This window comes from Calypte anna, chromosome 7, assembly GCF_003957555.1.
Source record: "Calypte anna isolate BGI_N300 chromosome 7, bCalAnn1_v1.p, whole genome shotgun sequence".
NCBI lineage: Eukaryota > Metazoa > Chordata > Aves > Apodiformes > Trochilidae > Calypte > Calypte anna.
In genome coordinates this window covers 32,411,934-32,426,371 of record NC_044253.1, presented here as the reverse complement: position 1 = coordinate 32,426,371, position 14,438 = coordinate 32,411,934, and the positions used below count along the sequence as shown (strand labels likewise).

Below are 14,438 nucleotides of genomic sequence, written 5' to 3'. Positions count from 1 at the left end.
TGTCCCTGTCCCTCGATGCTTCAGGGCGTTGAGTCACGGGGAGTCTCTGGTCTCTGGCTTGGGAGGGGTCCGGGGTGGTTGGATCCTTCCTGCTTGGCTGCTGATCTCGGCTCTTTGCTGCTGTGGTTGGGTGGTCGTAGCTGGAGCTGAAGTGTGGAGAAAAGAGAGGAGGGGGCAGGAGGGGGAGAGACAGATCTTCTCCTTTTCTCTTTGAGGTTTTTATAGTGGAAAAAGGGTTCTGTCTTTCCATTAGTAATTGGTAGAGGCTTGTCATTTTGAGAACTTCCCCTTTGATTTACAGAAGTTCCTCAGTCCTTGTTATCTTGCTAAGTATATTACCTGTCTTGCCAGTTTATCAGGACTTAGGCACTAAGCTGAAATTTACAGCTGTCAGACCAGGCGTAGCTCACATTGAAATTACGAGGAAACAGGGTGTCTGTTTGTTGAAGGTAGCAAAGTTTGGGGAAAAAAAAATCTGTTAATTGAGAGCAGCTTTGATATATTTTTAAAAGCGTAAAAAAAATGCTGGAGAGACAATTTCATATTTTCAGTGTGTCCACATAAACCAGTAACACTCCTTATCTTTCACCAGACATAACAATCTTTCTGTAACTTGTCCTTTATGGTAGGTACAACTTTGTTCTTTGAGATTTAGTGTCATCACCTCTGGTGTTGGCTAAAGCAAGTACAAAAGCAGCTAAAAGTGTTACATTTCAAAAAAAAACAGAACCACGAACCACAAAAAACCTTCAAGACCTTTTCTTTTTGGTTTCTGCTTTCTTTTCTAATGTTCATAACATCACACTGCTAGTTTTAGTCATTCTAAATGTTGAGTGACTTTGGAAAGGGTGTATATCCTGTGGGTATGTATCAGGTACATATCCTACCTGGGTAGGATATCCTGTCTTAGCAGGGCAGTAGCATGTGTTGTAGTTTCTTCCATTTAAGAGTCTTACTCAAAATTCAGAGACCAAGGCACTTTCTGGCCCAGAAAAGTTTTTCTTTCTGTCAGCTGACCTGTGACACAAAAGCCTGGAAAGATATCTGTGCCTGCTTGCTTTCATGACTACAAACAGCTTTGGGGATTTGAGTGAACAAATGAAGATTGTACAGAGTCTCTGTGCAATCAGAAAAAGAACTTTTTTCAAGACAGGCCATTCTATCAAAAAAATAATGAAAATTAGTGGAAAGGTGAGGAAAATATTTTACTACTTTTTTTCTGGCAGTTTTAGAATGATAATTTGTTTTTTTTCTCTAGACTGTAAATTTCGATTTAACAAAGAACTACCTAGATCTGATTATAACCTACACAACTCTAATGATATTGCTGTCTCGAATTGAAGAAAGGAAGGCTATCATTGGATTGTATAACTATGCCCATGAAATGACACATGGAGCAAGGTAAAACCTATTGTGTAAGAAGTGTGTTAACAATAATAACAATAACTACACCTGAGTGAATTGTTTGTTGTTGCTTTTAGTGACAGAGAATATCCACGCCTTGGCCAGATGATTGTGGATTATGAAAATCCTTTGAAGAAGATGATGGAAGAATTTGTACCTCACAGTAAAGTATGTAACTACTTTTCATAGGAATACAGTAACCTTGGTTGAGAGAGGCAGGGATAATGTACATGCACAATTCATTTTGTCAAAAGCCATTAGGTGTAACTTTTGCTGGAGATTTTTTTATAATGCATGTCTGGGTTTGGGTATTGATGCCCTGTTCAGTAACAACCTATAGAAATACAGGAATTCTAAGGTCCATTGGTAAGGTTACATTTAATTCACTAAGGATTAGAATTGATTAAAAATTAATTGTGGATCATATGAGACTAGTTATATCTGTGTTTTGATTTTTCACTTGAAATTATGATGATTCCTAATGTTTCTATGAAACAATTTTTTTCTAGTTTTACCATCCTAGGTGTATTTTCAAGTTTGTAACTTCACAGGTGGGGTGTTTTTTTTTTGACTAACACAGCTAGGCTGTGTTTCATCTGAGAAAAGGAGACTCACCAAAGCAAATGTATTCCTGTTAATCGCTTCTTGTTTGTTCACTTAGCTTGCTCCTCTGCCCAAAGAAACTGGATTTGTTTGATTGTACAGACTTATTTATAGAGGTGTTAGTTTTTAGGTGCTTGCAAATTTATTGCCTAGCAATTTGTTTTAAATACTAAGTTATTGCCTGGAGTTTTTAAGGTTGGTGATTTTTTTTCCCCTGATCTGAACTGGTTGTGTCTTCCTTCTCTGGTCCTATTGAGTTTTTTCTTAATTTCCTTAAACTTTTGACTATAGTCACCAAAAGTATCTCAGCTACTTTTTGAAGTGCTCTGAAGTGAAACAGTTCCCATTTCTCTAAATAATTCATAATCTTATTTTTGCTGTACTTTCTTCTGGATGATTCCTATCTTATTAAGACTTACTTAGCTAAGGATCTTACTTGCAATTAACCCTATCTTGTATGCATTTTAGCAAATATGCTTCACTTTTCAGTATTATTTTTGTTTATGTTTTTGTATTTAATAGCAGACCAGTCCTTTTCCTTGAAATGGTCTGTAAAGCCATCTTTCAATCTGATTTTTGCTCTTCTGCTTCTTCTGTGCTAGAGGTATAAATTAGGGTCAGAGATCCCTTCAGGCTGTAGAGACAAATACTGAGTTTACACTCTCATGAACTATACACTTAAATTGTCCTTCCATCATTTTACTGCTGGGCAGTAAACCTGACAGCTGCTTAGTCCTTTAAATTAGCTTCAGCAGATGAATTTTTGTGGGTTTGTACTGGGTTTTTTTGTTCAGGTTTTTCTTTTCATTTGTTTGTCTGGTTGTGTTTTGTTTGTTTTGGGTTTGGTTTTGGTGGTTTTGTTTGTTTGGTTGTTTTTTTTCCCTGAGTGACCTTCTTTGCTCACATAAAGCTTGGAATTGGCTCCCTGAGGATTTTCACAAGCACCAGTATTGATGCAAAAGACAAGGACAAGGTGTGGAACAGGAATTATTCAGATCAACTTCATCTGCTATGAAGATGCTTCTGTAGACCGTGTCTGCTCAAAATAATTATGATTTGCTAGCATAATAAAGTGTCAGAGAAGGGAATAGCACTGTAATTAGGATGCTTGAATAAATAGTGAACAACTTCCAGTTGTATAAGACAGGTTTACTGTCCCCTACTGATTTTTTTCATGTCCAGTAATTCTGAACTTCAGAGTTTGTAAGTCTTAATTTAAAAACAAAAAAATAAATCAAAACCTCCTGCTTCTCTTCATCCCTCTTTTAGTCTGGAATAGCCTTTCATATGTGAAATAACCTAGATGCAATGGGTCAAGTTTAATTTCAGAACTTGTTCAGTTAAAAAGTTTTGATTGTTGGTAGTAATAATGCTGAGAAAAAATCACTACTAACAAAATAGTGTTTAGTGTCTCTTCTGCTTAGAGTATTGCAGTGTCAGTGCACAGTTTGCAACAAGTAGTGAAGTACTTGGATAGTTACTCAAGACAGAGCCTTGAGGACATCCTCAGACTAATCACTGGTCTCCTTTTCAGTCCCTTTCAGATGCTCTGATTTCACTCCAGATGGTTTATCCTAGAAGAAACCTTTCAGCTGACCAGTGGAGAAATGCACAACTCCTGAGCCTCATCAGTGCCCCCAGTACAATGCTTAATCCTGCACAGTCTGACACAGTATGGCCTTTTGATTTGCATTATATGATAGAGTTAGGCAAGGTTGTCTGTTAAACAACATAGGAAACTTTTGTTTTCTATTTAATTACCTTTATGTGGCTTTTAACTAGAGAAGTAAATAGGTTAGGTGGGGGAGCTTCAGCTTTAGTGCAGGGAAACTGTTTTTGGACGTTAATTAAAACTTCTGTTGGTTAGCTTCATTTTCAGTATTTGATAAAAGAGGAAGGGAAGGAATGTTAACTTCTGCAGTGTAGAAGGAAGGAGTCCTGTGTACTGTCTCAGATGTTTGTGGGCCAACAGACTGAAAATCAGAACAAATACTTTCTTGTAAATTTGTAGTATTTTCATTTGCTCCTTGAGTCCTAATACAAATGGTCACCTTTCTGAAAAAATTCACTTGTTAACAGCTGCCAGTTTTTCATTAGTATACCTCAAAAGCTTTTAGGTCTTGAATGTTTTTTAAACAAAATGTTTCTTGAAGGTAAACATTTGTCAGAATTTGTTGGCTGTTTTGTTCAAGGTATAGGAGGGTATGACAGTTCATTTAATGCTCACACCCTCTGTTTCTAGAGGGATGGAACAATGTCCTCTTAGTTTTCAGGAGCAGTTTAAGGCTTTATTTGTCCCTTTTTCTAAAAAAAGACTTCTTATAAAATGTATTGTCTTTTATGTAATTGGTCTGCTAGATATTACTCTTTTTCAACAGATGCCATGTGAATACCTCTCTCTAGATGCAATGGAAAAATGGATTATTTGTGAGTAAAAAATTCTGAAACAGCTCATGGTTGTATTTAAAAAATTAATTCACACTGAGAAGACTCTTTGCTTTTCTGTGCTGTTACAAAAGCTGTTATATTCAAATTAGATTCTAGAGAACTTGATTAAATCTTATTTGTATATACTACATGCAGTGAAGTCAGAATTTAGCATATGATGGAATGGAGCTTCTCTTCAGTTTATTCTGGACTTTGACTAAAGTTTTAGTCATTCTGATGAAAATAGCTGAGTAGTGTCAGCAATAAGTAATCCATGTTAGAAAAATATTACAAAAATACATCCACTAGAACCAGCATGGGGTATTTTTGTACACATATATAATACAATGTTGTTTATGAAACAGTTAATGAGTGAATATTAGAAGTATTTAAGACAAGATGCATAATACTCTCACTGTTCTTACTTTGTGCACCTGGTTGGTGACATACACCAATGTGAACTTTTGAAGTTGGATTTATTTTGTGCCATGGAATCCTAAATAGTGATGCTACAGCTTTGAACCTTTGGAAACTTGCACTTCAAAGCAGCTCTTGCTTGGCTCTGTTTCGAGATGAAGTTTTCCACATCCACAAAGCTGCAGAAGACTTGTTTGTAAACATACGAGGGTAAGGTGGTGTTCTCCTTTTCTCTTTTCAGAACCTCTGGTAAAAAGTCTAATTTAACAAAGAACTGTTATGAAAACGTTACTTTCACTTCATCCAAGTTGTGTTTCAGGATAGTCAGTACACAAACATTTTTGCTTAGTATCTTGACTGTTCCTTTAATGCATAAGCTCTGGGAGACTGATTTCATAACCATCATGCCTCTTTATCTTATCTCAGTTGTGAAAAGGTATGGTGATTCAGTCTTTAAAGTGAAACGTTAAAATTAATGATTTCACCTACAAATCTTAACCTAGGGAAGAGAAATGATGTCATGAATGTAGAGTCTTCTTGGAAAGTTGCAACTATCTGCCACTGTTTCTGCACTGTGTCATTTGAAAACTCAGGCAGTAATAAAGTTGAGGTCTTGCAGTTAGTACCAGGACCACTTCAGCAGAGAGGATTTTTTTTTTAATTTTTAATAATTCAGTTTTGAAAATAAGCCTTTTGTCACCTTTTTGTATCTGATTTGCTGTGGCATCACAGCTCTTACCAGGTTACAGCTCTTTTAAATTGAGCTACTGATACTTACTACCATATTGATTTGTTTTTTACTTGCAGCTACAACAAGCGTATTAATGACATCAGAGAGTGCAAAGAAGCTGCTGTTTCACATGCGTAAGTGTCTTACTGAGTGTTACTACACATTTTTTGTGTTGTTTTTCTTAGGCAAGTTATAAAGAAAATGTAAAGGGGGTTTGTTGAATGCTGAATTGAATTGTGTGTGATCAAAGAGATCACACTGATCTTTTAAGTCTGGGTTTGCTTAGTGGTATGCCATTACTGATTTAACTTCTCAACTTTTAGATTATTTTTCAAATTTTCAAGACTGAAGCTTTTAGTTTATATATTCTTCAGTTTTTGTCTAGTGTGAAAGCAAGTTAAATACAAATATTTTAGTGAAATCACAGCTAACAGCCTGGGGCAGAGAACATGGGTTTTTAATTTAGTCACAGTTCAGGAGTACACATCACTGGTGACAGGGATGCAATTTTCATTGAACTGTATCCTCTCAAGTACTGAACTTTTGAAGTTGCTATGAGCTGCTTCTGCCTGGACTTAGAACATTTGATTTTTCCAGACATTTGTGGTTAGAACAGTGGATGATGATTGGGTTTGTTCTTTTGATGCAGGGGCTCAATGCATAGAGAGAGACGCAAGTTTTTACGTTCTGCACTCAAAGAATTGGCTACTGTCCTGTCTGATCAGCCAGGCCTGCTGGGTCCGAAGGTAATCACAGCTCTTATGTATTGCATTTATGCAATCTTACTTTTTGTGTCTCAGTGATACAACAGTTTTTGGGGAAAGAAAACCTGCTTACCTTTTGAGATTTTAGAGAGTTGATACCCAGTGTGCACTAGGTGTCCAACAGTTGCATAGATCTACAAGGTTGCAAACTACTTTTTTTTTTTTTTCCAGGCACTTTTTGTATTTATGGCATTATCCTTTGCTCGTGATGAAATTATTTGGCTTCTTCGTCATGCAGATAATATGCCAAAGAAGAGCGCAGATGATTTCATAGATAAGTATGTTAACCATTTTTAGTGCAATACCTTAAATATTTGTGAGAATTTCACAGGTGAAATGCATTCGAAGGAAAACAATGGCCATATGGAAGGGTTGGCACTGTTCAGAAATTGTTTACCAGGGAATCCCATCAACTGAAGCACATCGGTGAAAATCTGCTTTCTCTAGAAAATGTGCTTATAAAAATAAGAAACAGTTTTATAAAAGTTTTGCAAGCTTTTTTGCCTTCAAGGAAACAAAAGAAAAGCTTTATTATGTGTCTTTGATGTTAGTTATCTGCACTGAACGAATCTGTAGTGAGGGAAAGCAAACTGCCAGGTTTTGTAGAACGTCTCCTGTATTGTAGCAACATTCTTAAATCAGCTAAGATTTACTCCTCTAGTACAGCATTAGTATTATCATGAACAGAAGGTATAAATGAGAAATAGGTTTAACTGATTTATGAGTACAGATTGGCAGAAGGACACTAGTTATCTCTGAGTTGTTCTCAAGATTATTGAACCCAAGATTGCACTGAAAGTCTGGGTATTAACCTTGCATATTTGAACAAGAAGTGACAATCACAAGGCTGTTTCTACATGAAAATACGAAAAGGAAACCCCTTGGTGTTCTTTCCTGAATGGGGTCTAGGGTTAGAAGTTCCACAGCCTCACTCTAACAACCTCTGCAAGTATTTAACCATCAGCAACCAAACTGAGGCAAACCATCCCAACAGAAAAACAATTATTAAACTTGTGTTTCTCAGATATAAGTTCTTGAGAAATTTTATTTCACATCGAACATTACAAAAGTGCCTCTTCAAAAAATAAGCATTCCACTGGTAGAAATTTTTAAAATATTTTTTGGATGCTTTCTTTTTTGTAAGCTTTTCTTCATCTTCTTTCATAGGCACATAGCTGAGCTGATATTCTACATGGAGGAGCTCAGAGCTCACGTGCGAAAATACGGACCTGTGATGCAGAGATACTATGTACAGTATCTCTCTGGCTTTGATGCAGTGGTCCTGAACGAGCTTGTTCAGGTATGCCAAGACTGTGGTTTGGGGTTCTTAAAAGCAAGCTTTAAAAAGGGCTTTTTCTCCAAAATTTATTTATCAAATGCATCCTGGTTTCTGGATTTTGAACGTTATGCAATAAGGCAAATTAATTTGCTGTGCAGTTTTGGGATATAGAGTTGTACTGCTTTTATATGAATACTTCAGTTTTATTAAGCAGTGCAATGTTTAGAGACAATGAAACGAGTACTGCCACTGCAGGAGCATTGTAGAAGCGTTTTGTTCTATAGCCTGACAGGGAGTGATGGGCTTTCTGAACTGTTTGGGTTTTATTCCCTAGTGACCACTAGATGGAGCCCAAATTTTGTTACTCGGTCAGCTGCTCGAACCTCACAGGTTTGTCCTGTGACCTGGTTTCTTGTGGTCAAAAATCAATTTCACACATCAAGCATTACATCATTTACCAGAAGCTGGAGCTTATATACTTTACTGTTTGTTAAGCCAACTATTTATACAGCTTAAACACCAGTTGGTATCACTGTTTAAGTAAGTAAATGTAATAGGATCCTTGGCTTACTTTCAATACCAAAATAACTATATTTGAGGCTTTTTTTTTGCTTCTAGCTCAATATACTTACATGCTAATAGATTTTTTTTCTTGGAGGGACAGAATTTTTACTCCTCTCATAAATTCATGGAAAATTACTTTTTAGATTTAGTGAATGACTTCTAAATGCTGTGCAAGAGGCACAAGTGTTCTGTGCTGAGATAGGATCATCCTGACAGTCAAACTGAAATGAGGAGAAAAAAAAGACTTGAATTTCTAACAAGTACCAAGCACAAGATTAGAAAAATGAGTGATAATTTTTTCAGTCTGTAGGTTAAAGTGGTAGTCATTGCTTAAATTATGAGAAACATCTGTATTATTTAACAGAAATATGATCTTACCAGCTGCTGAAACTGTTTTTTTGTGAGCTATTGCATTTTGTAAAATTTGGAAACTTGATAGCCCATCTGTGAGGTGGTATCAATCATTGATGTGAATGTCAGTAAAAAACCTTGGAGGGTTTAGGGTTTTGTGAGAAGCAAAGTGCTGATGATGTGAGCTCTCTTTTATCCTCCCATGGCCAGAATTTTTTTTTTTTTTGTAGACTAACCAAGTGACTGTAGAGGTCAGAAAAATGGTGTCCATTTTATAAGTGGCTATATCCTAAATATGCATGGGCATGTTTACTGGCAAGTTGTTTCATTTGAGCAGATGTTGGCTTGGAAGCAAGCTTTTCTAGGTATCTGTCATCAACCAATGAACCAAAACTGAAAGCTGTTAAACAAGACTATTTGAAATTGTCCACTAAGTTACCTTGTGTAAATTTTTGTACATTACAGAGTGTAGCTGAAAAATTGGGCATGGGTACTGACATGGTTTCATAAACCAAGTTTGAAATACTCATGGCAACTGCATTTGCTTTAGAATCTTTCAGTGTGCCCGGAGGATGAATCAATCATCATGTCCTCTTTTGTAAACACAATGACTTCACTCAGTGTAAAACAAGGTAAGTTTAAATCATTTTGGGAAAACAGGAAGAGAATGGTGGATTCTTCTGGACAACTTCATCTCTTTTTACTTTATGCAATCAGTGGAGGCAGATAACTTGTATGAACTGAATTTCTTCTCTTGTTTCTCTTCCATTATGGTACTTGTCTCTGTTGTCCCTTTTCCAGGTAATATCTATACAGATAGAGCATTTGAAGAACACTATTGGGAAGTAATCCTCCCTTTTAGTATAGAATGCATATTACTCATGTTTTCATTGAGATATTTTAATATATGTGGCTCTGCTGGATTTAAATTTCTAGGTTAAAGTAGGAGCTTCTGTACCCAGGTAGTTCTTGAGTACTTACAGGCTTTTTAGAAGGCCTGCTAAAATGCACCTGAATTTGTAGTTGTTTTCCTCAAGGATTTACATTCTCTATTTTTCCCTGATGCAGTTGAAGATGGAGAGGTATTTGACTTCAGAGGAATGAGATTAGATTGGTTTAGGTTGCAGGTAAGTGTGAATATGCATGACACTTCACTAACTTAGACCCAAAATGTTTAATAGATTACTGCTCACACTGTAAATGGATGACAGGCTATCTAAGGATAACCTGTTCTTTGAAAATCAAGCAAATGCTTAAGGAGACAATGCTACATTTTGTTGGAACTTCATGATTATTGCATACTTCTTGTATATAATCCTTTGGAGTGAATATAAGTTTGGGAATAGAATGGGCTGGGGATGAGCAGGTAGCTGGCAGCTGTGCACTGTGTGGAGTGTGATTCAGTCTGCCCAGGCAGGGGAAGGGAGAGGCTGTCAGTGGGAAAATCATGTTCAGTGAGATCTCTTCTGAGCATTGCAGAGACAGTATCTTCAATTGGCTTACAAAGAGAGGAGTAGTACTCTCCAGACTGCAAGTCAATGGTCATAAGACTAGATAGTCATGTTACTGATTTTAAAAATAAGCTTGCTTTCCAAGAGTGGATTGTTAAAGGGAGAGCTGCACGTTTGTGTTTGTTCTGCAGTTTACCTCTGAATTGGTGTTGTATTCAAATGACATTTGGAGACTTGTTTGAAAGGAAGTTTGCTTTTCTTAAGCTGTAGTGGAAAGAATAAATAGTCTGTCCACAGCCTTTAGGTACACAGCTGTCCTATGCATACCATAACCAGTCCTTAGACTTCATGTTGGGCAGTAGTAATGGATTTTGCAAAAATGCATCTGTAGTTATAACATAATTTTTATTATGTCTTTCCAGGCCTACACCAGTGTTTCTAAAGCTTCACTTGGTCTTGCAGACCATAGAGAACTAGGAAAAATGATGAACACAATAATTTTCCACACAAAAATGGTAGATTCTTTGGTGGAGATGTTGGTTGAAACGTCAGATCTTTCTATATTTTGGTATGTTAATAACCTGACTGTACAAGTTTATTATTTATTTAGTGTGTCCTTGCTAGTGTAATTTTTAAATAGCAAATTTTGTAGGATAGGTTAGTGTGAGAATAATTTAGAATATCTTGTTTCCATCAGGATTAGTTTGATAAAGGTATTTCTGAAGATCTGTATTAGAGAATCTCTGAGCAGTTACATATTTGATCTGGAATCATTTAAAGATTCTTTCTTAATGCATATTTGCTAAAGGTGCAGTTTTTGTTTTGGTTTTTTTTGCAGTGCCTGTGTGGCAAACATAAGAATAAAAATACAGTAATAATAATAATAATAATAGATGGAAATAAAACACTAGCGAGTGAATTTGAAAGCAAACTTCTTTGAAAGCTTGATGCAGGTTTTAGTGTAGGTTAAAACTACATACCTGACACTAATAGCATGTTTGATTTGTGATGAACGAGACTTAATTTGCAGCAAAAATATATATGTGTGATATTTAAATGTCTATTTCTCATCAGTTTTTATAGTCGTGCTTTTGAGAAGATGTTTCAGCAGTGTTTGGAGCTTCCCTCTCAGTCAAGATACTCAATTGCATTCCCACTGCTTTGTACTCATTTTATGAGCTGCACCCATGAACTATGCCCAGAAGAGGTAATGTAATAATCTATTTTCTTAGTTATTTTCATCTCTTGTTTAAAGTGGGGAAGTGCTTGTTATAGCAATAGAAGATTTGAGGGAGGAGAGTGGAATAAAAAGGGAAGTAAAACACATACATAGCTTCTTCCGTGATTATTCACCCATAGACCTCAAGGTGCTTTTCTGAAGTAATTATCTTTGCTTTAGAGAAAGATTAAACTGAGGTACAAAATATATAGTTGACTCTCCTGGGGTCATTCAGGCTGAAATGCTAATAAAATCCCATATGCCTGTTAAAATTTACAAGCAACAGTCTTTCTTTCCATTACTTCATAAACTAATAGTTAGAAAAAAGGAATGGGTAGTTGGGAGTTCTATAAGGCTTGTTATAAACAGTGTTTCTGTAGTAAAATTTAAAAAAAAATCCTAAATTATATACAGCATAATGCAAGCATTTGCTTTGGTCAGCACTGGGTTATGCAAGCCCTCTTGGGTTAGAATTAGAAATATAAAAATGCAGAATGTTGCTTGAGGAAATGGACCCTTTGTTAAAGGACATAGTTTAATTCTGAGGACATTTTGTTGCAATGAAATAGATCTTTCAGTGCATTTTGTGTATGTCTGTTGATTTTGGAATTATGTTGTGCTTAACTTAGCCAAGTGTAGTGTAGTGCTTGTGAAAGTGTGTTTTCATTCCTAACAGTGCTCATCTGAAGCAATTAGCTGAATCAGATCTATTGAAATATTCACAATGTGGAGTTTTCTCAATTAAACATCAAATCCTCTTCTGCTGGGCTTCATCTCAATATATATCTGTGATTTTTTTTTCCCCTCCCTGTATACTTTCTTTTAAACAGCTGCAAACTCTGTAGTAGATAACCACAAAAAAGTTTCCAGGAAAGCTTCCCTTGAGAACAAGAGAGGTCTTTCAGAACAATTACAGTTACAGTAAGGAGCTGGTAGCCAAAGTCCACTGGACACTTGTTAGCTTTGCTGTAGCAAGCACATCTTGCCACAGGCAGCAGAACTTGGAATTCAATATCTGAATTGTATGTCTTGGTATCTGTATTTGGAAAAACAGTCTTCATTGTACTGTGTATAAGGAGTGGTGGTGTGGTTGTTAGAAAGTAAACAGTGGTGAAAGAAGGATTTCATGGAAGCAGAAGGCTGTGCTTATGCAGATCCAGTGCAAAGGAACTGAATCCAGAAATTATGGCACTATTGGCATTTTCAGTGATGTAAATGATACTGTGCATTATAGCTTCAGTTGCGTGGTTTTTTCCTCTTAGGTTTGATACTGATACAAATTACTGAAGAGAAGAATCACAGAAACTTGGAGTATTAGGCACTTTAAAGTAGATTAATTCCAAAGTTGAACATAGAAGCCTACTCCTAAAAATCCATTTTACTTCTTTTACAGAACATGTTTTGCAAAATATAGCAAACAAAGTATTTTTAACAATAATAATAATACACCGTTTTGACTCTGAACATTGCATGTTTCAAGTTGCTTCCGAAACAAAAAATAATCCCAGAGCTGAGACTGTTAAGGGCCAATGAATTTACTGTTTGTTGCAGCCCAGTTCTATGATTTAGTCAACCATGAACTGCGGTACAGTGTGTGCATTGTCTGAATATCAGAGCACTAACAGGAAACTGAAATGAAGACTTCCATTTTTCCCCCCCTCTTACCAGCGACATCATATTGGCGATCGGAGTCTCTCCCTGTGTAACATGTTCTTGGATGAAATGGCAAAGCAAGCTCGAAACCTTATCACAGACATTTGCACAGAACAGTGTACACTGAGTGATCAGGTGAGTGTGGTTGTCTTTATTTTAATTCTCCTTTGTGATTTTCTGGGTTTTTCACCTTCCTAGATTTTCATTTCCTGTTCACTTTTTTTCCCCCTTGTTCTGTTGAAGTTTTCTGTTCATGAAATGGAAGGTGGCCTGAAGAAAACTTCATATTAGAATTGTGTTACTTGCATGGTGCAGTCTCCACCTGGACCATAAGCTTATTTTGTATCTCATGGCTTCTAAGAAGTTGGGTTATTTTTTTTTTTCATCTTCTAGCTGCTGCCAAAGCATTGTGCCAAAACCATCAGTCAAGCAGTGAACAAAAAGTCAAAAAAACAGACTGGAAAGAAAGGAGAACCTGAAAGGGAGAAACCAGGAGTAGAAAGCATGAGGAAAAACAGATTGGTTGTGACAAAGTAAGCCTCTTCTATTCCTTTTATGTAGAATCCCAAGTCAAAGCATGTGTGTTTTACATATTGAATGCTTCTTGCTTGATTTATCTGGTTAGGTTTCATTCACTAAATGTGACAACTTTTTAGTTCATGGGCACATGAGGCTTCTGTAGCTTTGTATAGAGACTAAAATCTCTTTTGTAGAGCAATAGGAATGTGTATCGCTAATTTATCCCCTTGGGTGGTTTCTTTCTAGAAAGAATCCCTGTGCTGTAGTTAGGCTTCCTGGTATGGGAGCTTAAGTTGATGTCATCTTCGCTTCTGCCTTGCTTAGTGCTCTTTAACTGGATAAAGTACAGGCTGTGCTGGGAGTTATTGCTGCCCAAGGCTGTTTGCTGCCTTCATCTGCAGCAATGAACTTATGGCTCCTGTGCCTGTACCAGCTGGGGAATGTTTCCTTGTTACTGGCTACAGGAAAAATGAAAGCACTAGCAAAGAAAAGACAAAAAAACCCCACCTTAATGAGATAGCAAGAAAGATTAATAAATAAAGTCTGGGGTGTAAGTTATTATAGGGGAGAAGAAGACAGAAGATAATTGTTAGCAAAGATCAGAAGAGGAGATGGTCAGGTAATACAGACCCTATGAGGAGAGGCTGAGAGAGCTGGGGTTGTTCAGCCTGAAGAAGAGGCGGCTCAGGGGAGACCTCATCTCTCTCTACAACTACCTGAAAGGAGGGTGTAGCCAGGTGGGGGTTGGTCTCTTTTGCCAAACAACTTTCAACAAGACAAGAGGGCAGGGTCTTAAGTTGTGCCAGGGGAAGTTTAGGTTAGATATTAGAAAGAATTTCTTTACGGAAAGAGTGAAGCCCGGCATTGGAATGGGCTGCCCACTGAAGTGGTGGATTCTCTGTCCCTGGAGATATTTAAAAATAGACTGGATGTGGCACTCAGTGCCATAGTCTAGCAACCGCAACGGTGGTAAAAGGGTTGGACTCGATGATCTATGAGGTCCCTTCCAACCCAGCCAATTCTATGATTCTATGAAGTAGTAGAAGGAAGGAAGCTA

At 36.9% G+C, this 14,438-nt stretch overlaps 1 protein-coding gene across 2 annotated transcripts in view; it reads left to right on the top strand.

The window, feature by feature from the left end:
• The window catches only part of NCKAP1 (NCK associated protein 1), a 62,233-nt gene that overhangs the window by 23,941 nt on the left and 23,854 nt on the right, over positions 1–14,438 (top strand). For both annotated transcript variants that reach the window (XM_030453873.1, XM_030453872.1), the window contains exons 5-19: positions 1,259–1,401; positions 1,482–1,572; positions 3,542–3,679; positions 4,386–4,434; positions 4,905–5,061; positions 5,659–5,715; positions 6,231–6,327; positions 6,517–6,623; positions 7,513–7,645; positions 9,090–9,171; positions 9,608–9,666; positions 10,413–10,558; positions 11,065–11,197; positions 12,878–12,997; positions 13,256–13,395. In XM_030453873.1, the coding sequence (XP_030309733.1) occupies positions 1,259–1,401; positions 1,482–1,572; positions 3,542–3,679; positions 4,386–4,434; positions 4,905–5,061; positions 5,659–5,715; positions 6,231–6,327; positions 6,517–6,623; positions 7,513–7,645; positions 9,090–9,171; positions 9,608–9,666; positions 10,413–10,558; positions 11,065–11,197; positions 12,878–12,997; positions 13,256–13,395 (1,652 nt within the window). The remainder of the gene's footprint in view (positions 1–1,258; positions 1,402–1,481; positions 1,573–3,541; positions 3,680–4,385; positions 4,435–4,904; positions 5,062–5,658; positions 5,716–6,230; positions 6,328–6,516; positions 6,624–7,512; positions 7,646–9,089; positions 9,172–9,607; positions 9,667–10,412; positions 10,559–11,064; positions 11,198–12,877; positions 12,998–13,255; positions 13,396–14,438) is intronic.